Source organism: Brassica oleracea, chromosome C7, assembly GCF_000695525.1.
Source record: "Brassica oleracea var. oleracea cultivar TO1000 chromosome C7, BOL, whole genome shotgun sequence".
NCBI classification, from domain to species: Eukaryota; Viridiplantae; Streptophyta; class Magnoliopsida; order Brassicales; family Brassicaceae; genus Brassica; species Brassica oleracea.
In genome coordinates this window covers 19558073-19571568 of record NC_027754.1, presented here as the reverse complement: position 1 = coordinate 19571568, position 13496 = coordinate 19558073, and the positions used below count along the sequence as shown (strand labels likewise).

The 13496-nt window shown below is 34.5% G+C and overlaps 3 protein-coding genes and 2 pseudogenes across 3 annotated transcripts; 2 read left to right on the top strand and 3 right to left on the bottom strand.

The window, feature by feature from the left end:
* Positions 1 to 3809: 3809 nt before the first annotated feature.
* On the bottom strand, positions 3810 to 4325 carry LOC106305770. The gene has a single exon (XM_013742145.1). It carries the CDS (start codon positions 4318 to 4320, stop codon positions 3865 to 3867), a length of 456 nt encoding a protein of 151 aa, XP_013597599.1. The 5' UTR covers positions 4321 to 4325; the 3' UTR covers positions 3810 to 3864.
* Positions 4326 to 6653: 2328 nt separating this feature from the next.
* Positions 6654 to 7938, bottom strand: LOC106302781 (annotated as a pseudogene).
* An 883-nt stretch (positions 7939 to 8821) lies between these two features.
* Positions 8822 to 10283, bottom strand: LOC106305769. The gene is made up of 4 exons (XM_013742144.1): positions 10103 to 10283; positions 9780 to 9902; positions 9345 to 9447; positions 8822 to 9224 (listed from the first exon to the last, which is right to left on the bottom strand). The coding sequence occupies exons 1-4, from the start codon at positions 10195 to 10197 to the stop codon at positions 8967 to 8969; spliced, it is 579 nt and encodes a 192-aa protein (XP_013597598.1). The 5' UTR covers positions 10198 to 10283; the 3' UTR covers positions 8822 to 8966.
* A 257-nt stretch (positions 10284 to 10540) lies between these two features.
* On the top strand, positions 10541 to 11769 carry LOC106305771. The gene is made up of 3 exons (XM_013742146.1): positions 10541 to 10867; positions 11061 to 11134; positions 11487 to 11769. The coding sequence occupies exons 1-3, from the start codon at positions 10601 to 10603 to the stop codon at positions 11563 to 11565; spliced, it is 420 nt and encodes a 139-aa protein (XP_013597600.1). The 5' UTR covers positions 10541 to 10600; the 3' UTR covers positions 11566 to 11769.
* Positions 11770 to 12239: 470 nt separating this feature from the next.
* Positions 12240 to 12804, top strand: LOC106302780 (annotated as a pseudogene).
* Positions 12805 to 13496: the final 692 nt, after the last annotated feature.

The following is a 13496-nucleotide window of genomic DNA, read 5'->3' as shown; positions in this document are numbered from 1 at the left end:
AACCGATGTTATATTGATGGTGCATGGAAGGAACAAGATCCCTTTACAGGGCAAGGATGGTTTTACAGAGACGAAAGATCCACTGATACTATGATGGGTGCAATGTCTATTCGCAGGAGTCTATCACCTTTACATGCAGAATGTGAAGCTTTGATATGGGCGATGGAGTGCATGAAGACCCTACATATCTCAGAGGTGGTGTTTGCAACAGACTGCTCACAGTTGGTGAAGATGGTGTCTACTCCAACATAATGGCCGGCGTTCACTACTCACATGAAGGAGTTTCTACGATGTAAGGAATACTTCCCCACTTTCACTATTCAGCATATTCCAAGGGCACAAAATACAATGGCAGATAAGCTAGCACGAAGTGCTAGGACTCAGCCTTCTGCTATGGTATATGTTGACTCCGTTCCTCCGAGATGGTTATCGGCTCAGGAATCTACTTAGTTTAGTTTTGCTTCTTTGTTGAAAAAAAAAATAGTTCACTATTCTTTTTTTTTGGTCAAATAGTTCACTATTCTTTTTTTTTTTTTGTCAAAAATATATTTCACTATTCTATACAGCATAAATTACATGTTTATACTAGATTACAACAATACATCTTTATACTATATTAGACTATAAATATATAGAATAGAATGCCACAACAGAACTATTATGTGCGCATTATAGTTTCATCATTGTATAGAAAATACAGACAATATCGTACCATCTACTTTTTATTATGGTTACTCTCACTTAATTATAAAGATTGTTATGTGTATGTATATGTCCCAATTTCTCTAAAAGTTTCTTAGATCCTATTGCAGGAATTGTCACTTTTAATTGGTTCACCTTTTAAAAGTTTAATTACTGAATTAAAGATTAAAAATATTACCATTTTTCATGAGATATTCAACATGAATATCAGGATATGTCACCACTGATGATGCTTTGAAACTTTTGAAAACATAGTACACTTTTGTTTTCATTTAACAGTTTTAAGTTAGAATTGATGATCTTTTATACAAGTTTATAATCAGCCTTAATTATAACTTCTTACACTTTGTTAAATTGACATGTTTAATTTACTAGAGAATTTAAAGATATCACATCTTATGTTCGCAGATGATGTTATGGTTTTTTTCGACGGGAGCAGTGACAGCTTACATGGGATCTCCGAGTGCCTTGACGACTTTGCTTCCTGGTCAGGGCTGGAGATGAACCCTACCAAAACAAAGCTCTTTACGTCGGGTCTTGGTCAAGACGAGTCTACAGCCATCGCAAGATACGGTTTCACCTCCACCGTTCTTCCCATCCGGTATCTTGGCCTCCCACTGATGAGCCGTAAGCTTAAGATTGGGGAGTATGCGCCATTGATCAACAAATTAACCCTCAGCTTTCAATCTTGGTCAGTCAAGCTCTTGTCCTTTGCTGGAAGGCTGCAACTCCTCAAAACGGTTATATTTGGGACAGTCAATTTTTGGGCTTCAGCTTTCATGCTACCGAAGGGCTGCATCAAACAGATTGAGACGTTAAGTTCCCGGTTTTTATGGTCCGGAAACATTGAAAAGCGTGGACTAGCAAAAATTGCTTGGACCACAGTTTGCTTACCAAAAACAGAGGGTGGCCTAGGTGTGAGAAGTTTTTTGGATTGGAACACAGTCTTGTGCTTAAAGTTCATCTGGATCCTCCTTTCAAAAACTCCTTCACTCTGGTCGGAGTGGCACTGGGACAAGCACCTGCAGGATCGCTCTTTTTGGACCATTGAGCCGTCAACTACGGACTCTTGGGCTTGGAGAAGGTTACTCAAGCTGCGCGACCTGGCTCTTCAGTTTTGCAAAATGTCTATCGGTAATGGGAAGGGAGCAAGTTTTTGGTTTGATGTCTGGTCTCCTCTTGGACAGCTTATAGCGCATATCGGACCACATGGCCCTAGAGCTCTACGTCTGAGACGAGATGCAGTGGTAGCGGACGCGATCCATGACTCATCTTGGTTTCTACCGCATCCAAGATCACAACAGGAAGTGGACCTTCACTCTTACCTTACTACCATCTCTCTACCTCTGTCTCCTAATAAGGAGGATACATATGAATGGTTAGCTGGTGATTCTCCCTTGCGTGTTTTCAGGTCCTCGACGACATGGGAGATCTTAAGGCCACGGCAAGAGGAAGTAGATTGGCATGACGTTGTGTGGTTTAAGGGAGCGATACCCAAGCACTCTTTCACGATGTGGGTGGCCAACTATGACAGACTGCCTACCAGGAGTAGGCTAGCGGCTTGGGGACTAGCCATCGCTACGGACTGCCCCTTCTGTTCGAGGAGTATAGAAACCAGAGACCACCTGTTTCTGCGCTGTGAGTACAGCCTTGATGTTTGGAGAGATGTCTTCGTCAGATGTCATCCTCCGGCCTCAAGCTTCATGGAATGGTCGGAACTACTTTCATGCATGGATACGAACTGCGGGGACTGCTAAGCTGAAGCTCATGAGGAAGCTGGCTACTCAAACGATCATCTTTCAGCTTTGGAAACAAAGAAACAATTTGATCCACAACCAAATCTCACTCCCGCCGGCATCAGTGTTCCACTTTGTTGATAAGGAGATGAGAAACATTATTTCAGCTAGGAGGCATAGGAAGCAATTCCAATCGCTCATGGCCTCTTGGTTGAAATGACTCTTTAGGTGATTATGGTAGTTCTAAATAGTGATCCATCTTGTTTTTATTCTTTTTTGCCAAGATGGACCAAACTTAAGATTCTCTTGTAAAATCTTCTTTTCATTCTAATGATATTTACAATTTAGCAAAAAAAAAAAGAAATTTCCATAATGTATTTTCTTGTTGTTGGATTATCTATTTCAAATTGAATACGGGACATATGGAAATCAAAGGACTAAGTAACATGCAAAATAAATGAAGCTGTGCACAGCACAAAAGGAAAAGGAAGTAACTAGCTTTCTTTGTATATTAATAGACATGTGTCAAGATCTATGGCTAGATATGTATACAAAGATTCTTCTCTACAAGCAAGTGAACCACTGAAAGAAAGACAAACGAAATAAGAAAGAGGAGGTGAAAATGAATGAAAAATATTGGATGCTTTGTCGTTAGAGTGGAAGGAAGAGGAATGAGATCAAACCCTTAGGCGTCGCATACTTGATTCTTTGAGTTCAAGGTTTCTAAAGGACAAAGTATATGGAAATAGAAACTTTCGTATTTCACACAACTCTTTTTATTTTTTATTTGGTTAAACAGAATCTATCATGCATTGTTGAGACCATACTGTAAAGTTTGCACATTTAGTAGGTTCTGATCTTTATCCTAATGGACATTTATCGTGTATCACAACTTATAGAGCTCCATAATGTGAAAATGGAATATAATATATATATATATATATATATATATATATATATATATATATATGTATATGGATATACAATAAAATTTTGGAATTATTTTTAAAAGCTCCATTTTCCTATTGTATTCTCACAAAATATAAGATACTCTTATGTATCAATATTTGTGGTGGATCTACAAAGTCTCTTTATTTTATTTTATTTTTCTTTCCTTTGAACGGTTCATGATTGTTGTACATAGCTTTGTAGATCCACCACAAACATCATTAAATCTCGTTTCGGATTTAGAGAGAACATAAACAAACAGAATGAAATGTCATGGTTATATGAAAACTAACAATTATTAGAAGAGAAAAGTGACAACTGACAAATATGGGTCAACCATTTCAAACAATTTAAAAAAAGATTCATATAGTAGAAATGTTTATTTATATCTTCTCTAAAAAATCTTTATTTGTTGTATATATGAAATAGTTTATTTTCCTTGATATGAAAGAAAGATAGGATAAATATTTTGATATGATTAAGAAGACCATGGAAAACAGCAAGGAGGGCCTCCATCACGTCTAATACGACATGGACCTGACTCCGATATGTTCCAAATACATTCACTGCATATTCCACACTTACTTGTTGAACTATCGTCCCTATCGGCCCTAAAGATATCAAACGTCCTAACAATTCCAGGCCACGAGAAAATGCAACTAAATTTCGTTGTTTTACGAATATTAACACGAAATCTGAAATCAAAACTTTGGCCAATTAAGACCGATATAACCCCCAAATCTGTCTCTTGACTCGTACAGTGCACGAGCAATCCAAATTGTGCAACCAGTTTGTTAGTGACCACAACGTGTTTAGGTGAGAATGGCAAAATCCCATCGACGGTTGAAATGTGTCCATATGATAATGAAGTTCTAAGAATAATTAAAAATGTTATTAGCACGAAAATGAAGTGAATGTTTGTTGAGGAAGCCATTGATGTTTTTTACTAATTTGTTATATGGTTTTGTTTTTATGAAAAATGTATTTATATATTCAAAAAAATTATTATATCCTTTAATTACTCTTCTTTTATGAGGATACAAATCTGTTGTTTAAGAAAGATGTGGAAAATTGGAAATGATAACTTACAAAGATGAAATCTATATATATAAAAAGTTGTTACTTCTCTTAGGTCATCTCCAACCCAACTCCAAAACACTATTTTAGTGTGATTTTGACACTATAACCTTCTCCAACCCAACTGCAAAAATCACACCATTTTAGTATCACACTATAATTTTACACCAAATTTTGTGTGATACTATTCATTACACTATAACACTATTCATTCCACTAAAATATTATTCACTTATTTTATTAATAAATTGTACAATTAAATAAATGACAAATAAAAATTTAAATACATATAATATTATAAAATAACTTTTAGTGTGAAGTTTAGTGTTGTGGTTGGAGAAAAATATTTTTTTAGTATTGAAACTACACCAAAATAGTGTAGTTTTGACACTAAAATAGTGTTATGGGTTGGAAATGCTCTAAAGATTGACACCTCATCAAATATAATATCTAAAATTTTGACACTTAAGAACATCACATTTATAAATAGTTACTATAAAATTATAAATTTAATAAATATAAAGAACATTTATTATTCTTAATCACTTATTTATAAATAAACAAAGAGTAATCTGAAAGTTTATTTGTCATTAATGTGATATACATTCTTTAATATTTAAAAGATTAAAATTTTATTTTTAATAAAATATATATATTTAGTTTAATCATCATACATGCTAAATTATTATAATATTTAATAATTGAGTTATGAATATACAGCTTTAAAATAAATAATTTATTTTTAGCATTTAAGTATACATAAATAAATTGAAACTATGATAGGTTATATGTGATTTTATACCATAAAATAAAAAATAAAAATAATTTATAAAAATAATTGAATTAATTAATATAGTTATACTAATATATTTATATTTGATTTACTAAAGATTAAAGTAATTTTTTTTTAAGAACATAGATTTGATGAATAATTTTAAACAACTTCAAGCTATAGTAAAATATATTTCAACACGTTTTATATATAATTAATTTGTTTCAAATATCATAAAATCTAATAAGTAAACATTTCTCTAACTAAACATAAAATAAATGTTGTTATGTTAGCAAGGAAGAAACTAGAGAGCAACAGGTCAGCATCATTTAAAAAGATTTATCAATTATTCCACATCACTCATTTTATTTTATTTTTAATTACCTTAAATAAAACATTTCATAACATATAAATATTTCATATAAAGAGTTAATTTTCAGTTCAAAAAGATTCTTACATCAATTGGTGAACAAATAAAAATTTAGTAAAAATACATAATATAAGAAACAATACATAATTTAAAAGAATAAAAATAAATATCGATATGAAAAATTGAGAAAAAAATTAACTATAAAATTATCTTATATGTTTCACCAAATCCACACTAACGAATAAAAAAACTGAATCTGACAAAACAAAATTGTTTTCTATTGTTGGTCACAAAACTTAAGTTTAGAGATAATAATTTAAAAAGAAATAAAGAAAAAACACAACCCATAATCAATAAATAATAATTTTAAAAAAAAATTAGGAAAAAAATTTAAAAAATACAAAAATATAGTAAACATATTATATAATTTGAGGTTAGTGAAAGTAATCAACAAATAATAATTTAATGTATATATAAAATATTATACAATAATATATAAACTCCAAAAATAAATAAAAAATATTATTTATAATACAAAGAAAGATATAAAAGAACTATTTACAGTATTCCTTTTAATATTTCACCAAACTTAGACCAACTAAAAGAAAGTGAATCTAACAGAAATTATTTTCTCTTTTAATCACAAACTCAAATTTAAAGAAATTGACACAATTGATAAGAAATCCCTACCAGAAACCAAAACATAATCAAAACAAAAAAAATAAAAAGATAATTGTATAAAACAAATAAAACCTAAAACATTTAAACTAAAATAAAAATACATAAATTTCAAGAATATATAGACACAAATCATAAAAATAAAAGCTATAGAATCTATTTACAATGTTGTATTTCAGTTTCATCAAATGAACATCAGCAAAATAAAAAAAAAAACAGTGAATATGCCAGATTTATTCTTTCTTTAATCTTTGAACTCAAGTTAAAAAGGATTAATAAGAAAATAAAGGAAATCGTATATAGATGAAAGAAACGTGTTTTCCCTTTGATATGAAATAAACATGTATAGGAGAAATATTTTTTGATATGATTAAGAAGCCCATGAAAAACAGAAAGGAGAGCCTCCATCGCGTCGATTTACGACATGGACCTGGGTCAGATATATACGAAAGAGAAATTTTTGGGTTCACCCCCTAAGATTCACCATCCAATAGTATTCGAATATTTGATATTTGATATCTTTTAAAAAAGAAAATAAAATTGAATATCCAAATTAGATTATATTTTTAAAATAAAATAATAAAAATAGTTACAAAAAATAAATTAATTAATATTGTTAAGTTTTCGGCAAAATACTAAACCCTATACCGTAAATCCTAAACCCTAAACCCTAAACGTTAAACCTTAAACTTTGGATAAACTCTAAACCGTTGGAAAATCTTAAACCCTAAATCATACATTAAAAACTAAATTTTAATAACACTAAACCCTAAATCCTAATCACTAAACCCTAAACCCTTGGGTAAACTCTGAACCCTTGGATAAATCATAAACTCTAGGGTTTAATTTTAAATATTTTTGATTTAGAGTTTATGATTTATCCGAGGGTTCAGGGTTTATCCAAGGGTTTAGAGTTTAGTGATTAGGGTTTAGGGTTTAGTGTTATTAAGATTTAGTTTTTAATGTATGATTTATGGTTTAAAATTTTCCAATGGTTTACGGTTTATCCAAGATTTAAGGTTTATAATTTAGAGTTTGGAGTTTAGGATTTAGGGTATAGGATTTAGTATTTTGCTAACGGTTTAACAATATTTATTTATTTATTTTTTGTAACTATTTTTATGTATTTTTATTGTTTTATTTTAAAAATATAATCTTATTTGGAAATTCAATTTTGTTTCCTTTTTTAAAAGATATCAAATATTAAATACTCAAACACTATTGGTCGGTGAATCTACAGGTTCACCGTAGGGGGTGAACCCAAGAATTTCTCTATACCAAATACATTCACTACATATTCCAAATTTACTTGTTTTACTATCATCCCTATCTGCCCTAAAGATATCAAACGTCCTAACAATTCCAGGCCATGAGAAAATGCAACTATAATTCGTTGTTTTGCGAAGATTGACACGAAACCTGAAATCAAAACTTTGGTCAATTAGAACCGATCTAACCCCTAAATCTATCCCTTTGTTTGTACAGTGCACGAGCAATCCAAACTGTGAGACCAATTTAGTGATCACAACATGTTTAGGTGAGAACGGCAGTATCCCTTCAACCGATGAAATGTTTACAAATGATAAAGAAGTTTTGAAGATAGTTAGAAATGTTATTAGAACGAAAATGAAGTGAATGTTTGATGAGGAAGCCATGGATGTGTTTCACTGGTTTATTATATGTTTTTTTTTTATTAAAAACAATTATTATATATATCCTTAAATACTCTTCTCTTTTTATGGAGATACCAAATTCTTTGGTTGAATTAAAAAAGATGTGAAGATCTGAAAGTGATAACTTATCAATACTTTAAACATTACTATCAATTAATCATAATATTACATGTTTTTTTTTTGAACAACAATCATAATATTACATGTTATATTTAGGATTTTGCTACTAAATTTAAACAAATATTTTCTTTACCCATGCATTTCTAGTTCATATTTTTAACTTAATTAATTTATTATTTTACACCTATATATTTCTAGTAAACTATTACATACATTTCATATTAATTAACAAAAATCCGAAGTCTTCTAACTTCCTATACTTTATTAGTTAAATATTAATAATTTCAGGAGTATGTTTTTCAGTTATTCCTATAAAAAAAATGAATGCATGTTCTGGGATAGTCTTGACTTGAGAATCAACCATATGTGTGTCATGGGTGCATGGCTGAGAAGGAGGCTGCTTGAAACAGAGTGATTGAGAAGAACTGAGGAAGGATAACTAAGAAATTACAGGTTAAGGTTACCAGCCTCTTCTTTTTTTTTTCCTTCTTTTTATGGACTACAGTTTCATTCATCAACAACTCGTGTCTATGTAAATTAATAAAGATTTGTTTATTTTTTATACAGATTTAGGTATTATGTCTATGTAAATTTCTTCAGAAAAAATTGAAAGTCTGAATCGAATGTTTCATTTGGCTTTTTCCACGACGTCATTGTTGTAAATGGGGTTTTTGTTGTAAATGCAGTAGGTGCAATGCAGACAAAACTTTTGTAACTGTAGAAGCTAATTGTTTGTAGGATCATAGAGAGAGAGACATAACCATTGTGCTTTCCTGTAACACTTGTTTGTTGAAAATGTTCTGAAAACAATCAAATGGGAATAACAACACTTGACATCATGTATGAAAAGACCTGAACTTGCATAAAAGAAAAAAAGGATGATGGAGAAACTATTCGTCGATCCAATGATCCTGATTAGCACTACCTCCAGGTTTATCCTGCAGTAACACATCTTTCTGCTGTTTCAACTGGTTAACAAGCCTGCGGACGCTAGGAGGATCTGTAGGTGGTTTCTTCTCTTGAGTTTGCATCTCCTTTTTGGTACTAAGGTACGGTTTAGGAGGAGGAGCCTTGTCCTGCAGTACAGCAAGCTCCTTTAGGCGTTTGTATGCTTTCTTCTTTTCCTTTCTCTCTGCAAGATACTCCATCTGAAAAATATATCAAAAACATTTCCAGTGTTCAAGGAACAGCAGTATTACAATTCTTCTATCTATTCAAGTGCAGATTTAGTAACAAAGATCGCTAGACTGTGAAAAGAAAGCACGTACATTAGCTACAGACATGGCGTCATCCTCGCTGATGCCATTCTTCGTCAGTTCAAGGACTCGGCAGCCATATACCCGTGCTGGATCAGGAATAAACGCCGAAACCCTATAAGATGGTGAAGCATTATATAAACAAATAGTATTAGAGATACATCTAGAAAGAACAGTGAAGGACACAGGAAACTAGAACAAGATACAAGATGGGGAAGCATTATATTAGAGATATATCCACAGCGAAGGAAACATGAAACTCTGAGCCACATGGACAGTACTAGTGCAAGACAAAAGAGACTAAGCCAGAACTGTTTAGAATCAAATATATATATATATATATAAGGACAAGGTTATAACGAAGAAACTCATAACGCATTAACGAAAACATAGTAGGTAGAGATGCAATGTAATAGCAATGCAGATAGATAAAGATGGAGACTTTACTTGTTGGGCTCGACGAGTTTAGCTTCAGGATGCTTACGGGCGAACCTACGAACGTAGGGATCTTCAGGGAGAACAATCTTCTTGAGGTTCCCATTAGAGCGAGGAAAGACAGGAGGAGGTGATCTGCCATTAAACCAACCACAACAGTAAGAAACTTCAAACCTCAAATCCCAAGTCCAAGTAATTACAAGATCTCAACTTTCTAATGCAAATGAAACCCAAAATGGAAACGCTATAGCAGGATTGATCAATATGGAAGTATCTAACTGGATCAAGCCGAATCATTTCATTATCGAGGGAGAGGGAGAGGGAGGGAGAGTTACGCTTCCATGGCTTTAAGCCAAACGGGCTCTCTTGTAGCGAGTCCACCAACAAGCCTCCTGGTTTTGGAAAGTAAATCTCCTTTCATCCACGACATGGTTGCTTTCTTGCTTGCTCGCCAGAGCTTTCGCTTCTTCCCTTGATCTGTTGTAACACGAGCCACCCACGACGAGGGTTTAGAAATGCCCGTCTCATGGTTATGAACGAACCGGGTAAATCATCTAATAATTTCGGTCTAGAGTCGGTTCTCTCGATTATGCTGGTTGTTTCGGTTTTACATAATTTCAGCCAACGGAGAAGCTACGATTAGATCGGTTAGAAGCTCCTTCATGGTTATGAATCAAACCGGGTACGTCACCTAATAATTTCGGTCTAGAGTCGGTTACCTTGCTAGAAAGAGACAACTAATAAAAAGGTCTTGGTGAAAACGACGTCGTTTCCGGTTTCATTTGAGCCCTGGTTGATCTCTATCTCTCGAGTCTCTCTAGAGAAGCGCAACAATGGCGTTGAGACTGACATCACTAAAACGCGCCGCCGTTGAGTCATGCCGCATCTTCCAAACCCGGAGTTTGAGCCACGTCGCCGCAATGCCTACGCCTTTGAACAGCGCCATCGATCGAACCATTTCTATGCCGCCGCTGATTTCACCCGAGTTCGATCAGAATCAGAACCAACCGGGTTCGATCGACGAGAAGAGCTTCGGATTTGGCCTTCCTGATTTCGGCTTCGGTGGATCCATTGAGCTAATGGCTGTCCCCAAGAAGAAGGTTTGGGAACTCTCACAGTCTCTTAATCGGTTTCAGGGTTTATCTAGGGTTTTAGATCAATCTAGTTGGTTCCTTGAGGTTTGTATACTCTAGGGAGTTAACACTTACCTAGAATCAAATGAAAGTTTGTATTTTTATAATGGTCATGTCCTCTTGGAGGGTTAATGGAAGCTGTTGTTGATGAAACATGCAGGTTTCTAAACACAAGAGAGGGATACGAAATGGGCCTAAGGCTCTTAAGCCTGTTCCTGTCATCATCCGTTGCAGGTACTTGATTTGGCTTCTCTTGATCTACCCATAGGTTTGAGCTTTGGTATGAGGTCTAGTTTTGGGGTTGTCATGGATTTTTGTTCTTTTTTTAGTTTCCCTAGGCTGTCGCTGCTGCAATAGCTCGAGAATAAATGTATATGCTTTCTGACTTAGTGTCATGTCCTTACTATCTTCACTTGGTAGCAGCTACGTTCAAGTAACTAGAAAGGTATAACGAGTTTGATGGAGGAAGTTGGTGTGTTGAGCGCTTTGCAAAACATGAGTCGACTTGTTTGGCCTTAGATGTACTTGATTCTACGCTTGTTTCCTTCTTTATGATCTCACCGGGTGCAAACTATTGTGTTTGCAGGAGTTGCGGGAGAGTTAAGCTGCCACATTTCTTCTGTTGCAGCGGTGAGCGGGGAAACCCTACTGAGCAAGGCAATTAGAGAAACTATTCAAGATTTCCTTTATGATTGTTACTTGTTGGATAATCTAGAAGAAGAAAGCCTCGACTTTGTTGACTCTGTTTTGATCAAATTGTTTGGGTTTTTTTCCTGCATGATCAATATGCTCATGCTTCTTTTTGACAAATTATATTATTGTCATTGCTTATTGCAAAGTCCCATTTATAATATATATGTTCGCGTAGACTCAAAACGAACAGCTACATCTGCAAAAGAGTAAACAAGCTCTTCTACCAGGTTCGCCGAATGCTATAATAGTTCACAGGCATGACACAGTTCTCTGGTAGTAACACAGATAATTATTTCTTTATTTATCCTGTAGGGCTATGAATCTCGGTTTGGAAACTGATTTGGTCACATTGTGACTGGAACAGTGCAATGTTAGTTGCTTTTGGTTTCCTCAAATGCCAGAGCACAGAGCACAGCAATAACCACATGAGAAATTGAACATTGCTATTTTGAAAACGTTAGTATATCGTATCTAATACCTAATTATCTCTTCTTCTTGGTCGTAGTTGAATGGTAATAGAACTGATTCAAATGCTCGTTCTCTAACCTGTATTCACAATAAAGCGACAATCGTAAAAGAAATGATCTTTGAGGAGCATTTATTTTTTTATAAGCCCTATCGGTTGAAAAAGTAGAAAGTGGAGAAAATGACAACGCCAACATATAATCTTTTATGCATAGGATTCATGTTCTTACTATCTTTGGCCGCAACCTACAAGATGAGCGCCGCGCCACTCAGATTACACCAAAACATGTCGAAACTACAGCTCAGGTTACTAATTTCGGAGCTAAAGACATTTCAAGTAACATTGGTTTGGGTGCGGTTGGAAGTCATGAGATGCATCACATCCACATAGGAACTGATCCAGGTTCGAGTCTCCGAAACAAAAACAAAGAATACAATCGTAACAATACAAACTCTAAAGAACCGAAAGTTTCTTAGCAAAAAGAAAGGTTGTAAGTTTAGAAGTTTCCTTCACATTCTTGATTCATATCATGAAGATTCCTTTTCCAAAGGAAGGTTCTCCGGTGGGCATTATAAACAAAAACACGATAAAGATAAGATTAAAGGTATAGTAATTACTCCAGCGACCACTCATGAGTTTGGTCTTTCCCCTGGAAAAGATGGATTCGAGCTCGGATACAGCGAGGAGCAACCAATCCTAAGAACCGAGTATTGAAGGCCTTGCCACTTTCCTGATGGTTACGCTGGAGATTGAAGTTACTATAAAAAGCATATGATAAACTGATAAGTAGATAAAGTACTTTAGTTAAGGTTTTTGAGACAAATAAGTTGTTGTAAACCAAATCAGTCAAGAATCGGTTAACAAAAAGTCAATGAATTTTTCATCTGGCCATCCGATTAATCAACCAACTATTATTTTTAAAATTACTTTTATATAAATATATGAACATATACAAGTTTTTATGTAACATATATTTTCAAACATTACATTTATTGAAGTATAAAAGACAAACAATCTACTTTGGGTCCGGCGTACGGCCGGCACGTGAGCGAGCATGCCGTCGCCGGAGCCCTCCGTTCTTCGTTAAGATGCTCTTACTCTGCTTCTCCTTCGCCTGCTATCCCCGATCGCCTTGTCTGAGCTCTGGTCCAGCTCCCAACCGTCGTCGTCAACTCGGGGGAGTGAACCGACATCGATGGTGGCTAAGCGGCTGGAGTAACGACGCGGTCGTGTGGAGGATTTTGGCGTGGTGAAGTAGGTTTGTCAGTTTAAGTTTCGAATCCGGGAGGTGGAGGTTTATCCAGCTCCGTCGCCGCCGGCATAGTCTTCGGGAGGTGGGGGCTTCTTCAGCTCCACCATCGCCGACTTTTGTCTCCGGGGGGTGAAGGCTTTCATAATCTTGCGTCGCCAGCTTTAGATGTTTCAATCTTTTAGTGG

Coding starts and splice junctions, on each gene's coding strand:
- LOC106305769 (XM_013742144.1), bottom strand. CDS start 10,197: ATGTCGTGGATGAAAGGAGATTTACTTTCCAAAACCAGGAGGCTTGTT. Junction 9,903..10,102: donor TGGCTTAAAGCCATGGAAGC/GTAACTCTCCCT, acceptor GTTTAATGGCAG/ATCACCTCCTCCTGTCTTTC. Junction 9,448..9,779: donor AAACTCGTCGAGCCCAACAA/GTAAAGTCTCCA, acceptor ACCATCTTATAG/GGTTTCGGCGTTTATTCCTG.
- LOC106305771 (XM_013742146.1), top strand. CDS start 10,601: ATGGCGTTGAGACTGACATCACTAAAACGCGCCGCCGTTGAGTCATGC. Junction 10,868..11,060: donor TGGCTGTCCCCAAGAAGAAG/GTTTGGGAACTC, acceptor TGAAACATGCAG/GTTTCTAAACACAAGAGAGG. Junction 11,135..11,486: donor CCTGTCATCATCCGTTGCAG/GTACTTGATTTG, acceptor TTGTGTTTGCAG/GAGTTGCGGGAGAGTTAAGC.
- LOC106305770 (XM_013742145.1), bottom strand. CDS start 4,320: ATGGCTTCCTCAACAAACATTCACTTCATTTTCGTGCTAATAACATTT.